This window comes from Macaca mulatta, chromosome 4 (genome assembly GCF_049350105.2).
Source record: "Macaca mulatta isolate MMU2019108-1 chromosome 4, T2T-MMU8v2.0, whole genome shotgun sequence".
Classification (NCBI taxonomy): domain Eukaryota; kingdom Metazoa; phylum Chordata; class Mammalia; order Primates; family Cercopithecidae; genus Macaca; species Macaca mulatta.
Window position 1 is genome coordinate 43,496,924 of NC_133409.1, and position 15,693 is coordinate 43,512,616.

The 15,693-nt window shown below is 46.4% G+C and overlaps 1 protein-coding gene and 1 pseudogene across 1 annotated transcript; one reads left to right on the forward strand and one right to left on the reverse strand.

Moving 5' to 3' along the window:
• Positions 1–2,839: 2,839 nt before the first annotated feature.
• Positions 2,840–4,507, reverse strand: LOC144340771 (MARCKS-related protein pseudogene; annotated as a pseudogene).
• Positions 4,508–4,743: 236 nt separating this feature from the next.
• HEBP2 (heme binding protein 2) lies at positions 4,744–14,147 on the forward strand. The gene is given in 4 exon segments (NM_001194081.2): positions 4,744–4,967; positions 5,515–5,650; positions 6,339–6,519; positions 13,268–14,147. Coding segments are annotated over 4 exon segments (618 nt in total). The 5' UTR covers positions 4,744–4,865; the 3' UTR covers positions 13,467–14,147.
• The last annotated feature ends 1,546 nt before the right edge of the window (positions 14,148–15,693 follow it).

A 15,693-nucleotide genomic window follows, 5' to 3' on the forward strand; every position in this document is an offset into this window, starting at 1 on the left:
AATGTAAAAATACTCTGTAGATTAAAATAACAGATTTATTAAGCAATGACGTAAATTACATCCTTTTTCTTTTTTTAAAAAAGACCTGTGATAAAGTTGTATTTTCAACTTTGCAAAGTCACCTAAGCAATGGATCACATCTGTTACATAGTTAAACTAAACAAGCTATTTTTAAAAATAAGTAAACATTCATTATTTAGCCTTTACTAAGTAAATCAAACTTAGCTCTGCATAATAATATATCTGACAGAACCACTAGAAAGTGCCATGAGTCCTCAGGCCACTGCACAGTTGTTTGGGCAGGGAAGGGCAAGGAAAAGAGAAGACATCAAATGCTTTAGAAGCACTAGGCCCATACAATGGATATTTTCTGGCAATTAAAAAGAAATTAAGTACTGGTAATGCTACAACATAAAGGAAAACATTACACTAAGAGTAAGCAGCCAGTTGCAAAATATCACATATAATTGTTTTTTTGTTTGTTTGTTTTGAGACGGAGTTTCACTCTTGTTGCCCAGGCTTGAGTGCAATGGCAGGATCTCGGCTCACTGCAATCTCTACCTCCCAGGTTCAAGCGATTCTCCTGCTTCAGCCTCCCGAGTAGCTGGATTACAGGCATGTGCCACCACACCTGGCTAATTTTGTATTTTCAGTAGAGATGGGGTTTCTCCATGTTGGTCAGGCTGGATTCGAACTCCCAACCTCAGGTGATCTGCCCGCCTTAGCCTCCCAAAGTGCTGGGATTACAGGCGTGAGCAACTGCGCCTGGCCTAAATATGACATATTATAATACATGATTCCATTTGTACGAAATATCCAGAAGAGGCAAATCGATAGAGACAGAAAGTAGATTTGTGGCTGCAAGAGGTTGGGGCAAGGGAGATGAACAGTGATTGCTAAAATACATGGAGTTTCTGTTTGGACTGATGGAATATACTAGAATTAGAAATTAGTAGTAATGATGTTTGTATAACATAGTGAATATACTAAAAATCACTGAATTGTACACTTTAAAATAGTGACTGATGCTATGCGAATTATATCTCAAAAAATATTTTAAAGCACCAGGTGCACTGTTTTAGTCTATTTTCTATTGCTTATAACAGAAAATCTGAATCTGGGTAGTTTATAAAGAAAAGGAATTTATTTTCTACAGTTATGGAGGTTGGGAAGTTCCAGGTCAAGGGGCCACATCTGGTGAGGGCCTTCCTGCTGGTGGGGACTCTCTTCAGAGTCCTGTGACAGCACAGAGCATTACATGGTGATGGGGTTCAGTGTGCTAGCACAGGTCTCTCTCCTTCCTCTTATAAAGCCACAAGTCCCATTCTTGTGCTAACCCAATAATCCATTAATCCATTATCCCATGGATGGATGGATTTCAGAGCCCTCACCACCCAATCACCTTTTAAGGCCCCACCTTTCAATACTGCCATATTGGGGATTCAGTTTCAACATGAGTTTCCGGAGAGACAAACATTCAAACCATAGCACACACCTGCTAGGATGATTAGAATCCAAAAGCCAGATAATAACACGTGTTGACGAGGATGTGGAGAAATAGAATGCTCATACCCTGCTGGTGAGAATGTAAAGTGGCAAAAAAACAGTCTGGCAGTTCCTCAAAAAGTTAAACATAAGAGACATAGAGTTACCATTTGACCCAGAACTTCCACTCCTAGATGTTTACCCGAGAGACATGAAAACATACATGCACACAGAAACATGTACATAAACATGTATAGCAGCTTTATTTATAATAACCAAAAGCTGAAAATGGCCCAAATGTCCCTCATCTGATGAACTGATAAATAAAATGTGTATCCAATGGACTATTAATCAGCTATGAAAAGAAATGGAGTACTGCCACAACACAGATGAACCTTGAAAACATTTTGCCAAGTTAAATAAACCAGTCACAAAGGATCACATACTATTATGAGTCCATTCATATGAAATGTTCTAAATAGACAAAACTATAGAGACACAGAACAAATTAGTAGTTGCCTAGGCATGGGGAATAGGGAATTGGGAGGTGGTGGTTAAAGGTTACAGAGTTTCTTTAAGGGTGGGGAGTGATGAAAATGTTCTCACCTTGTGATGATGGTTGCCCAGTTCTAAAGATCCTAAAAACTGTTGACTAGTTCACTCTAAATGGGTGAACTATATTGTATATGAATTATATCTCAATAAATCTCTTGGAAAAAATAAAGAATACATCTAACAAAAAAAATTTAAGGGACATGTATTCCTTTTCCAATTGTTATAATAAAACCAGGTGGAAGAGAATGGTTTTAGCAGTTAGAAAAAAAAAAAAATACAAATCTGGGGTTTGGCCATGAAAAGTTATTTATAAAAATTAGAGAAGAAAAGGTAAGAAGAAGTTATTTCACATTACAGACCTCTCCCTGGCCCCAAAGCCTAATATGTGCTTACCAAGTCAAAAAAAGAGACACAGCTGATTCACAAGCTGAAGGTTTGAACTTGAACAGAACCCTAGGCAGGGCAGTGTCCCCCGCTTTCCCCCGGCCCAGGTAACACTAGGCAGAGCACCAGAGAGTAAAAACTCAACACGGGGGAGGCTGGACCCTCAAGGTTTGGGAGTTGAAGCACCCAACTTCTGGCTCAGGGACTTGGGGAGTAGGGTAAACAAAACCTACTTGGAAAATAATTGGGGAAGAAAACCAAAAATTGCCTTCTGCAGGGCTGGGGACAGGGAAGGAGGCAGGGCCAGGGAAAGGAGGATTTCATATCACTAATCTAACTTGGGAGGCTGGAAGGGACCATCTTCAACTGGTCTTAAGAGGAAAGCCAGATGGCGGATTGGAGAATCCACAGGAGGGAGAGAAGGAAAGGGAATGTAGCTGGTAGGATGCAATAGCCCCTTCCTTTCTGGGCACAGGAGGGCAGCCAGGGCACCAGGTCCAGGCAGTGACCTCACAACAACAGCAGTTTTTGCAGCTTAGAGATCAACCACCTGGCCCACCCCACTATTCATTCTGCTCAGCGTGGGCTGGTGTAGGGCCACTCTCCGCCCCAAGGCAGCGGACAGCTCTGTAGCCTGGGGCCCTGCCTCTTCTTCTGAGGCAGCACTGCCTCTGCCCCCTTGGCCTGGGGCTCCCGGCTGTCAGGGGTAGCAATAGCCTTCCCTTCCTGGGCAGTGCCCTTGTCGCTGCAGGCACTGATCTCCTCCCGCCCCGCTCCTGCTCTTCGTCCATAGGTGAGGAGGCAGAAGCAGCACCCCACCCTCCTTCCCATTTGTCTTGAAGGACAAGCTGCTCTTAGAAAGCCTTCTTGAAAGAGATTTTTTTTTTTTTTTTTTTTTTTTTTTTTTTTTTTTTTAAGACAGGTTAGAGTGCAGTGGCGTGATCTCGGCTCACTGCAGCTTCGACCTCCCCAGGCTCAAGCGGATCCTCCCAGCTCAGCCTCGGGAGTAGCTGAGATCACAACCCCAGCACACCCAGCTTTTTTTTTTTTTTTCTTGGAAGGCAGCTATGCTCACCACTATACCATCAACGCTATTTTATTGTAGTATTGTAGAGATGGGTTTTCGACATGTTGCCCAGTCTGGTCTGGAACTCCTGGGTTCAAGCGATTCCCCCAGTCTTGGCCTCCCAAAATGCAGGGATTACAGGCATGAGCCACCATGCCTGGCCTTGAAAGACAATTTCGTCTTCTTGGGAGTCTCCTTGCGGGGGAGGGAGGCTCCCCTTTGGCCTCAGCACCCTGACTAGGGGGTGCTGGCTCCATGTCATTGCCAGTGGCCCCGGCTGCCTCTTCTGTTCACAGGGGCCAACTCCCCTTCACCCTTGGGGGATGTCACCATTGCTTTTCACGTGGCCACCCTTCTGTCCGCTGGTTTTCGCGTGGGGAGGGCCTGCTGCTTCTGCGGCGGTCCCGTAGCCCCGGGGAGCCTCGGAGCTCTGGTTTCCCACGATGGGGGTCCTCTGGAGGACGCCGGAGCCGCGCCGGGTCTCCGCCGCAGGGGACAGTAACGCGGGGTCGGCCTGGCGGGCGGAGCGCGGGTGTTGGGAAACAGAGCCGCACCTCGCTCGGCTCCGGAAAGCCTTGGTAACCAAAATTCTTGAAAAGCACTAGTGTCTGGCCTCCGCACTAACTCTCCCCGAGTCCCGTTAAGCCTGGGGGGATGACTCAGAGGGTTTGGGGTCCTGTCGGGGAAGTTCAGAAACCAGAACAGTTCCAGATTCTCCCCATGTGTCTGTGGTCCCACCACCTCCTCCGCAAGGGACGCTGAAAGCTGTCTGGTACCTAGGACACCTTCTTGGGATGAGTACGACCATTCGCCCTGGCTGAGCCCCAGGAGTGCGGGCACGGGCCACGGGGGGCGGGTCGCCAGGCACCCCCTCCGGCCTTTCTCTGCTCGCGGCGGCGCTGGGACAACCTCTTGGCGGCTCAGTGCCCGCGGTTCCCAGCGCGGGCCGGGCCGCGGCAGAGGCGCCCAAACCGGTTGCACAGAAACAGCGCCACCCGCGACTGCCCGCGGGGCCATCTCTGCCTGCCTTTCTCTCAAAAACAAAGGCAGGGACGGGGGCGGGAGGTGCCCCAAAAGAAGGCGGGCCGAAGCGAGGTGCGGTTCCCTGTCCCCGCGGAGGAGCCAGGGCAGGGCGCGCAACTCCGGCCGCAGCTGTACCGGGTCGTGAGCCGGCCCCGCCTTGGTAGCGGCGCCCCCTCGCGGTCCAGAGTTAGGCGCATCGGCGGGCTCGGGTCTCCCGCCCGGCGGGGAGGAGGAACAGGGTCTGCGGGGCGGGGACTCGGGGCCGCGGCGGGGCGCGCACACGCGGGTGGGACGGCCCGGGGTACCGGCCCTTGGAGCGGCTGGCCAGGCTCCCAGAGCGCCGGCGCCGCCCATGGCCGAACCGCTCCAGCCAGACCCCGGGGCGGCCGAGGACGCGGCGGCCCAAGCCGTAGAGACGCCGGGCTGGAAGGCCCCGGAGGACGCGGGCTCCCAGGTAGGCGCCGACTCAGGAGCGGAAGGGCTGGGCCAGCCTTCGGGCTGATTTGCCATGAGGCCAGCGGGTCCCATAGAGTTAAGTAAAAAGTAGAATTCTTTAAATGGTCCGAGTCCCTACCCCGTATCCTACACAAACGAGAAACCCAGGTCATTTAGGTCTACCCTCCCCTCTACCCCAGCGCAGGTCCCATCTCAATTTCTTGTCTTTGCGGGGTGGTAGGGCGAGGAGGAACTGGTTACGTCCCAGAACGCGTGGTGGAACCCTCCGAAGCGAGGGAGTGTAATAGGTGCTTGTCTTTAAAGTGTGAATCGAGTCCCCAGCGTGTGGGGTTGGGGCCGCTGCGGTCCCTAATCGCAAGGAGGGGAACCTCGTGGAGGGGCACCTCCCAGACCTAAGGAGCGGGGACCTCGGGCTGGACCCCAGGGCGGTGCAGCCCCTAGACAGGCCGGCTGCAGGTCGACCCGAGATCATGGCACCGGTATTTTTGCATCTCACTCCTACCCTCTTAGAATTGCTTCTCGAAGTTTTCTCTGTTCCGCTTTAGCCCGGAAGTTATGAGATCCGACGCTATGGACCAGCCAAGTGGGTCAGCACGTCCGTGGAGTCTATGGACTGGGATTCAGCCATCCAGACGGGCTTTACGAGACTGAACAGCTACATTCAAGGCAAAAATGAGAAAGGTAAAAGCAGTTTTCCTTGTAATTATGCATATTGTGAAAGAGTCCCTGGGTTTCTTATTGAGTTTTAGCTTGTCAAAGAAATATCCTTTATAATAGAAAAATAAGCAAGTCATCAAAGACTTGTCTTGTTTTCAGACAAGACTCCTCAGGACCAGAGTTCCACTGCGTATTACTTTTCAACCTCTGTTCTCTGATTTTGCTGGATGAACTGGGGTTTGGTGTAACGTGTGATAAGTCCTTTTCCATAGCTAACACTTCAAGATAATTTGCTGACTGGTAGGATCAGAGACATCGGGAGGCAAGAAGGTACCAAGATTAGAAGCATCAAGTCATAGCTTTTGGTCTGGCTTTGCCGCTATTTATATTTTAGCAGGTCTCTTAGCCTGTGGGACCTCATTTTCTGATTGTAAGAAAAAAGAGTTTACTGACCATGTAATCTCTAATTTCCCCTTTTATCTCTAAAATTAAAAATTTATTAACCCAGAATATCAGTATTACAGAAAGTGGTTTAATATGGGCAGTGAGCAGTTTAGTAATTTTGGCCTTACTGTTTTAAGATGAAAATTATCTTGAAGGTAAATATGTCAATAATGTGAAGTAAATCAAGAAACCCAGATCAAAACAGAATAGGTTAAATGTTTAAAGCTGTCAAAAATACACTAAATTTGCTTTCATTTTTATGTCACAGAGATGAAAATAAAGATGACAGCTCCAGTGACAAGCTACGTGGAGCCTGGTTCAGGTCCTTTTAGTGAGTCTACTATTACCATTTCCCTGTATATTCCCTCTGAACAGCAATTTGATCCGCCCAGGCCTTTAGAGTCAGATGTCTTCATTGAAGATAGAGCCGAAATGACTGTGTTTGTACGGTAAGTGGTAGATAATTTATAGCATTGCTGACTGCTAGTTTTACTTACAGTTTAGCTCCAATGCAATTTCAAAAGGCTTTTCACCCTTCCATAAAATTAGGTCTAATGCATTTTGTGATGTTTTCCTACTGGCTTTGTTGTATATGTTACTGAGGCCTGTCACAAGATAATAATCACTTCATTTAATGAGTCTATTGCATGCCCTTCATATAAGACACGGTGCAAATTATATGCCCCCAAAACAAAAGACTGCAATATAGTTAGATCTGAACAAAAGTACCTTAAACAAAAGTCTTAGTTTGTTCAGGCTGCTGTAACAAAATACCATGGGCTGGGTAGTTTATGAAAAACAGAAATTTGTCTCTCACATTTCTGGAGACAAGAAAGTTCAAGTTTAAGGTGCCGGCAGTTTCAGTGACTGGTAAGGGCCTGTTTCCTGGTTCACAGATGGAACCTTCTCAGAAATGTCCTAATGTGGTAGAAGAGGCAAGGTAGCTTTATTGGACATGTTTTACAAGGCTCTACCCTCATGACCTAATCACTTTCCAAAGGCCTCATCTAATACTATCACATTAGTGATTAGGTTTTCAAAATATGAATTTTGAGGCCCAGCACTTTGGGAGGCTGAGGCAGGTGGATCACTTTAGCCTGGGAGTTAGAGACTAGCCTGGGCAACATAGCAAGTCCCCATCTCTACTAAAAAAAAAAAAAAAAATATATATATATATATATATGCCAGGCCTGGTGGCACATGCCTGTGGTCCCAGCTCCTTGGGAGGCTGAGGTAGGAAGATCACTTGGGCCCAGAAGGTCGAGGCTGAGTGAGCCGTAATTGCACCAATGCACTCCAGCCTGTGTGACAGAGTAAGACCCTGTCTCAAAAAAAAAAAAAAAAAAAAAAAAATGTATATATGAATTTTGGGGAGACATAAACATGGACTTCATAGCTTTCTGCCCTGACCCTGTAAAATTCATATCATCTCACATGCAGAATATATTCATTCTATCCCAATAGCCCCAAAAGTCTTAATTCATTCCAGCATCAACTCAAAAGTCTAAATTCATCTAAAGATCATCAAAATCAAATCTGAGGCTCAAGGTACAGTTTATCCTGAGGCCAATTCCCCTCCATCTATGAACCTGTGAAATCAAACATGTTATATGCCTCCAAAAAAAAAAAAATGGTAGGACAGACATAGGACAAATACCACATTCCAAAATGAAGAAATGGGAAAAAAGAAATGGGTAACAGGTTCCAAGTAAGTTCTAAATCTTCAGATTAATTTTCTGTGACTCAAAGCTTTTCCCTCTGGGCCCACTGGGATGAAGGTCCCACTTGTGAAGCTCTGCTGAACAGAGGTTGGGCCCCCAAGGCTTCAATTGTCCCTGCCCATGGCTTTGGAGGCCCAAACCCACTGCAGCTCTCATAGTTGGAGGAACCCCAGGGGCAGTCCTACCAGGCTCAAATTACACACCAGTGGCCCTCCCAGTCTAGTGTGCCCTGCTCCCACGGCTCTGTTCGCCATTTTCCCTATTGGGGACTCACTGCAGTAGCTTTGCTCTCACTGTGGCCCTCTGCTTGGGTCACATATCCAAGGCCCTGGGCAGCTCCATCCTTCAAGGTGGAGGTAGCCACGCCCCCACAGCTCGTGTACTGGCAGAAGTGGCACCACATGGATGCTGCTGAGGTTAACTGCCTGCACCTTCCGGGGGGGACAGCCATAGCAGCCCAGGCCACACCTCAGCCCACTGGAGCTGAACCTGGGGCATCCAAGGAGGGCTGTACTGGAATGCAGGGAACAGAGTGGTGAGGCAGTGTTGGCAGTGAGTTCCAAGGCTCCCCAGGTGCCCAAAGACCCTCCTTTGAAATTGTACTGCCCCCGCCAGGCACTGAAACTTGGCATGTGATGGGAGAGGCAGCTCGTAATTTCTGAAATGCCTTTGGCACCGTTCTTCCATTATTCTGGAGAACAGGTCCTGGTTTCTGTTTAGATGGCAGTTCCACATTCATCTCCTTATCAAAGGGTTGCTTGGCCTTACCCTTGTTCTCTCTGGAACAAGCTTTCTCGTTTCTTTTAATATGGATAGGCTAAGAATTTTCCAAATGTTTAAGTTCTGCTTCCCTTTTGATTAAAAATTTACTCTTTACATTCTCTCTTCTTGTATTTAACTATCAAGAGAAGCCAGGCCACATCTTCCATTCCCATTTTGCTTAGAAAATGTTCACCCAAATATCCTGTTTCATAATTCACAAGTTGTACTGTCCACATTACACTGGGACACAAACACAGTTTCTTTGCCATGTCATGACAAGGGTCACCTTTCCTCCAAGTTCCAATAAATGTTCCTCATTTCCATCCAAGTCCTTATCGGAATGGCCTTTACCTCAAACCACCATGATCCAGTATGACTCGCACCCTCTCCTTAGACTGCCCTTGCCATCCTCAGCAGTGCTTCTGTATCTGTCACATGGTTACTGTCCTCTGCCATGTGACCCTTACAGCAGTCATGTGTGGACCAATCTGGTCCGTTAATACTTGCTTATCCTTTAACTTTCAGAGGGTCACTCTCTTGTCATTTCTGCTCTCCCATTTCTTTACCTCTGTTGGCCCCTCCTCAGCTCCCCACCCTAGGATCGCTGTTGACGCCTGTTTTAGACCCTCATTTCAGAGCCGACTTATTCTGGGCAATCCATTCATATTGTTTCAACTCCGTGAGTCAAATGATTCTCAAATCTATTAAGTGTCTCCAGATCTGATTTCCCTACTTGTTGGACATCTCTCTTTGGGGTTGGGGGAATCAAACTCAACAACCCTAAAAATGAACCTTCCCCCAATTCCCAGATCTTCTCTGATCTTATAGTGCCTGTCTCAGTCGAGGGCCTCATCAGCCAGAGAGGCTCCTTTTTTTTTTTTCTTTCTGAGACAGGGCCTTGCTCTGTTGTCCAGGCTGGAGTATAGTGGCATAATGATATCTCACTGCAGCCGGGAACATCTGGGCTCAAGGGATCCTCCCACTTCAGCCTCCTGAGTGGTGTGTGCCACCACCATGCCCAGCTAATTTATTATTTTTTGTAGGGACGGGATTTCACTATGTTGCCCAGGCTGGTCTTGAACTCCTGGGCTCAAGCAATCTACTTATCTCAGCCTCCCAAAGCATCGGGTTTGCAAGCATGAGCTACCATGCCCAGTCAAGACAGCTTCCTAAGCAAGGAATTTACCGTCACCATCAGCACACTGTTCCTGACAACTGGTTCCCACATCTGGCCCATTCACCTCAAAAATGATTGAGGGATTTGTTCCCTTCTCTCCTTCACCATTGTGACTTACTCGGGTCTTCATCTTCTAGGGACTGCACTAAGTCATCTTTGTGTAGCCTAGTTCTCAGCACATGCCTGACACTCCCAGTGGATATTGGGATGTTGATTGATCTCAACTGAATAATTTCTTGACTATTTCACTTCAGTAGCCTGCAAGCCATCTTCCCTGCCACCAGTCTTTTCCTCCCCTCTTCCACACTGGGACTGTGATCTTTCTTACAACAATGACAAAAGCCCAAAATCTCTGTCAGATTCCTCTTGTTTCCCCAGGGAAGCTCAGATTGTTGACACAGTGCACAGTGCCACCTATGACCTGGCCCAGCTTTGTCTCCAGCAGCTCCCCTTCCCATCACTTGGGCTTCTCACCCTTCACGGACCATGCCATGTTCTTCCACATCTTGTTACCTTTGACCTCAGGCACATTCATCCACTTTTCCTTGCTAAAATTTCCTTGTTTTAAAATGCATATGATCGTAGTACTTACCTATCTCATAGGGTTGCCATGAAGACCAGATGAGTTAATTTGTGTAAAACACTTGGAACATGAGCATCAGGCATTCCTAGCTCTAGCACTCTCTTTTCACTCTTTCTGGAGAGCCCACTGCCACCCTACAGTGCAAATGACACCTTTTCTGTGATGCCTTCTTCAGTTTCTCCACCTAGCCAGCTACTCTGTCCTGGGGCCCTTCCTTCTATTCTTCTTCTTCTAAGTAATAGTGACTTATTTATAGACGGAAACTTCAAGAATATGACAGCGTGTTACTATGTCCATATATTCCAGCCCCTGGCAAGGCAGGCACCATATATGTTGTCTGTGTTCTGAATAAAACTATGAATAGATCATTGTGAAACAACACACATTCAGAGAACAAAAGCTTATTTCTAATTAAAGGGTTCAATATTTGATTTTAAGGGAAAATGAATTTGAAAACAAATTCCTTTCAGGCAGAACATGCTAAGCATTGATTATTCATTAAGGAAATAAAGAATACATTTAGGAGCCAAAATGTTTCTTTCTTTTTCTTTCTTTCTTTTTTTTTTTTTTGAGACAGAGTTTCACTCTTGTTGCGCAGGCTGGAATGCAATGGCCCAATCTTGGCTCACTGCAACCACCGCCTCCCAGGTTCAAGTGATTCAAGTGCCTCAGCCTCCCGAGTACCTGGGATTACAGGTGCCCCCACTATGCCCAGCTAATTTTTGTATTTTTAGTAGAGACGGGGTTTCCCCATGTTGGCCAGGCTAGTCTGGAACTCCTGACCTCAGGTGATCCACCCACCTTGGCTTCCCAAAGTGCTGGGACTACAGGCGTGAGCCACCATGCCTAGCCCAAAATGTTTCTTAACCCGTGGTTCAGAATTATATTCAATCGACATGAAAACGATAGAACAGAAGAGTTATATCAACTCACCTGCAGTGTTTTATTTTGTATACATGTGCATGCAGAGATTCCTACACTTGGCAGGATTAAAAGGGAACTGCATGCCAGGAATGGTTCTGGGTGCTGGGTAGACATTGTTATATAAAACAGACATGGTTTGTACCCTCGAAAGATGACACCTCATCTGAAGCGTGGTAGGATTGATTTTTTGCACTGGCACATTGATAACAGAACTTATACCAAAGAAGGCATATTAAGAAAATTTTTGTTTCTCAGTGTTTCTTATTCTTCACCCTCAAAATCAAATTCATCATGCTTGCCTGTCAGCAGCTCAGCTAGGTCAGTGCTGTCATGATTTAATCTCAGGATGTTTTTGTTTACATACTGTAAAATCTATACTTAAACTTTTATTCTCTTTTCCCACTTTTGTTTTAAGCTTTTGACCGTCTTTTCTTCCACATCCCCATAGCAACCTCCTGCTTGGATCCTTCCTCACCAGTCTATTATCTATCTACCTATATTCTAATCCAGATCTGATCAAGTTGCACATTTCTGCTCAACATCCTTGGAAATAACCTCAAAAGGCCTTAGGCTAATGCACAGGGTTCCGCCTTCTAGCTCTGACTCACCTTCCTGGCCTCATTTTACGCCTCACTCTGAAAACACTTGGTATCTTTAGATGTATGGTCTCTTTCCTATCACCGCCCTTTCTTTGTTCAGCAAAACCATCCTCCATCCAGGCCCGATTCAGATGACTCTCCTTACCCCAGATTTAATCATGTCCTCAACGCTCCCACAACACTTTGATCCTGTCCTTCTTTAAAACCCTTCTCAGAGGCCGGGCATGGTGGCTCACGCCTGTAATCCCAACGCTTTGGGAAGCCAAGGCAGGTGGATCGCTTGAGCTCAGGAGTTTGAGACCAGCCTGGGTAACATAGTAAGACCCTGTCTCTACCGATTTTTAAAAAAAAAATTAGTCCATTGTGCACCTGTGGTTCCAGCAACTCGGGAGGCTGAGGTGGGAGGACTGCTTGAGCCCAGGAGGTCAAGGATGCAGTATGCTGTCCCACCGTATTCCAGCCTGGGCAACAGACAGAGTGAGACCTGGTCTCAAACAAACAAACAAACCAAAAACCTCCGGATGTATAGAGAGAACTGCCAAAATGTTTCTCTCTTCCCTTGGATCATACATTCAGAGAGGTGAAAACTATATCATATTCATCTGTAATCCAGCGCTTATTCTTTTCCCTAGGAGAGGGGAAAAGGGGCAATGTTCAAGTGAAAACTGAGTCTGGAAAAGGGGCTTCTACAGGGGTGTCAGTATAGTTCTCTGATCAGCAGCACCGGCATGAGTGTGGAAGCTTGGTAGAAATACAGACTCTCAGGCCCCACCCCAGACCTGAATCTGCATTGTAGCAAAATCCCCAGGTGACCTGTATGCACATTAAAAGTTTGAGAAGCACAGGGTAGAGCACTTGAGATTGTGTAGGTTCCAAATCCACCTGTCAACAGATGGGAGGAGGGGATGCATCCTGCTGGGTTTCCTCAGTGCTGCTGAGGTCACACGGAGACCAGGAATCACAGGTAGGAGTGGTCAGTTCATCTGCTGACAGAGAGTAGCTTTTTTTATTTTTCTTTTTTGAAAAAGAGTCTTGCACTCTGTCGCCCAGGCTGGAGTGCAGTGGCATGATCTCGGCTCACTGCAACCTGCACCTCCCAGGTTCAAGCAATTCTCCTGCTTCAGCCTATCAAGTAACTGGGACTACAGGCGCCTGCCACCATGCCTGGCTAATTTTTGTATTTTTATTAGAGATGGGGTTTTACCATGTTGGCCAGGCTGGTCTCGAACTCCTGACCTCAAGTGATCTGCCCACCTCGACCTCCCAAAGTGCTGGGATTACAGGCGTGAACCACCTCGCCTGGCCCAGAGGGAGTAACTTTGAAGTTGCACTTCACCCAGCATTCACGGTACCAGCACCCGCTTTTTGCTTCAGACTGACATTCACATCAGTATTAAAATCATTCACGGTTATTTCCTTTCTCCTTTGTAGGTCTTTCGATGGATTTTCTAGTGGCCAAAAGAATCAAGAACAACTTCTGACATTAGCAAGCATTTTGAGGGAAGATGGAAAAGTTTTTGATGAGAAGGTTTACTACACTGCAGGCTACAACAGTCCTTTCAAATTGCTTAATAGAAATAATGAAGTGTGGTTGATTCAAAAAAATGAACCCACCAAAGAAAACGAATGAGAAAAATGAAAGGAAGTTCCGCTGTCAGAGGCAAAACGTCTGTTTATCATAGACACCAACATGACCTCTAAGTAAAGTGCGTGTCTAGTGTCTTCTATTGAGAATACTACTATTAATGAAGCTTATTTCCAATGTGCCTTTTTAATGCTTGAAGTTTTACCTACATACACAGGTAACAGAGGACAGTAGTCTGTAAACATATAAATTAGTCATAACTATGGCGGTCTTTATTTCTGTGAGGATCTAGAGAAATTTCACGTCACTTCCCTCTTCTTCACTGCATCACAATCATATTTCCTTTTTTTCCTTGGACTTGTGTCAGTTGGATGATATCCCCTCCAGATAGTATCAATAAAAATGTTAAAGATTTATCTTGTGTGGAACCACTAGGATGTCAGGCCTGGAGAGGTGAAATTCAGTTGGACACAAAAATCAAATTGTCTTTTGTGGCTGCCACCATTACATTCTCTGTTGTATGTATTACATTCCCTCCCGCATCCTCCCACTGCCCCACTGCCCCACTGCACAAGAATACTCTATTTAACTCCATTTAAACGTAGTGAATTCATTCCTTTCTTTCTAGTCTCCACTTAACCCCCTAAAAATCTTGCTTTTTCCCCCTAAACATTTCACTGAACTTGTCACGTATTTTCATTCATTCTTGAACTCATTGTAGGGAGCCCCTGCTCTGTTCCAAGCACTCTGCTAAGGTAAGAAAATCTGTGTCCCAAGCCCCTCATCACTGACTTCCTCTTTACTAACTTCAACAACATCTTTCCACCTCCTTAACTATTTCATTCACCCTCCCACTGTGAACACGACAGATAAGGCCCCTGGCCTCATGGAGTTTACATTCTAGAGGGTGAGGGAGTTCAACACAAATAAGATACTTGAAATTGGCAAGCATGATGAAGAACTGAAATAGGGCAGTGGGGTAGAGTGTGGTTAGGTAGGGTGTGGTGGGCATCACATAAGGTGGTCAGCAAAGGCCTCTCAAGAGACAGTTGAGACTTGAATGATGAGGAGGAGTCAGATGAAAGCCAGGGGCAGACGTGACAGTGTTAAAAGGGAGAGGCCATGTTTGATACCTAGAACAAAAAGCTGCACACACTGCTTGCTGAGCAAGAGAGCACTGTAGGGCACGGTCTTGTAGGGCACGGTCTCTCCTGATAAAGAAAACTGCTGACCTTAGGCAGGGTTTTAGGAGGGATTAACAGACTTTCAAAAGCATTTAGGAGTTGATCGAGCTTTAGTTGTGGAGATGCAGTTACCAGAGTGAGGCCGCTGCTGATTAGCATGATTTAGAAGCCTGGTTTGGAGGTGAGGTGACTGATGTGAAATTGTCATTGATTGTTTCTGGAACTTAATTGTTACTATGACCAAAGCATGGTCAGTTTTATTCTGGGATTTGAAGTTGTGGCAGACAACGTGAGGTGTGCCACTCAAATTTACCTTCAAGAAAGTACCAGCTGCCCAGTTGTGAGGGGTGTGGTTCGCTGACAGTCTCTCTTGTTACTGTCTTCAGGGTCCACGCCAGATTTCAAGATAAGGACACACTATTCTATGGGAGAGAGGGGGACCTAGTCAAAACTGAGCAAGGCAGTGGTAGCTGACAGCATGCTTTTTTTCTGGCAACTTCCAGCCAATAACTGAGCAAGGTGGTGGTATAAGACCTAGCCATTTAGGCCAGGTGCAGTGGCTCGCATCTGTAATTCCAGCACTTTGGGAGGCTAAGGTGGGAGGATTGCTTGAGCCCAGCAGTTCAAGACCAGTCAAAGCAACCTAGTGAGACTGTCTGTCCAAAAAATTAAAAATTAGCCAAGTGTGGTGGCACACGCCTGTAGTCCCAGCTACTTAGAAGGCTGAGGTGAAAGGACTGCTTGAGTTTAGGAGGCGGAGGTTGCAGTGAGTCATGATCATGCCACTGCACTCTAGCCTGGGTGACAGAGTGAGACTCTATCTCAGGAAGAAAAAAAAAAAAAAAAAGACCTAGTCATTTCTACCAGCTTGAAACCCCTCTAATAAACAGCCTCTGCTCTGGAGGTTTTTGGTGGGCTGGTAGAGACTTTGTTAGATTCTACAGTTCCTCTGCTCAATCCTGCTTTTCCCTTTTCCTTTCAGAGATGTCACTTCACCAGTTTTGTACTCCTAACTCCATCTCAGCCTAAAATTGGCACAATTGGTACCAGTGGCCCACGAATGTAGGTGGTAAGACAGCATTAGCAGG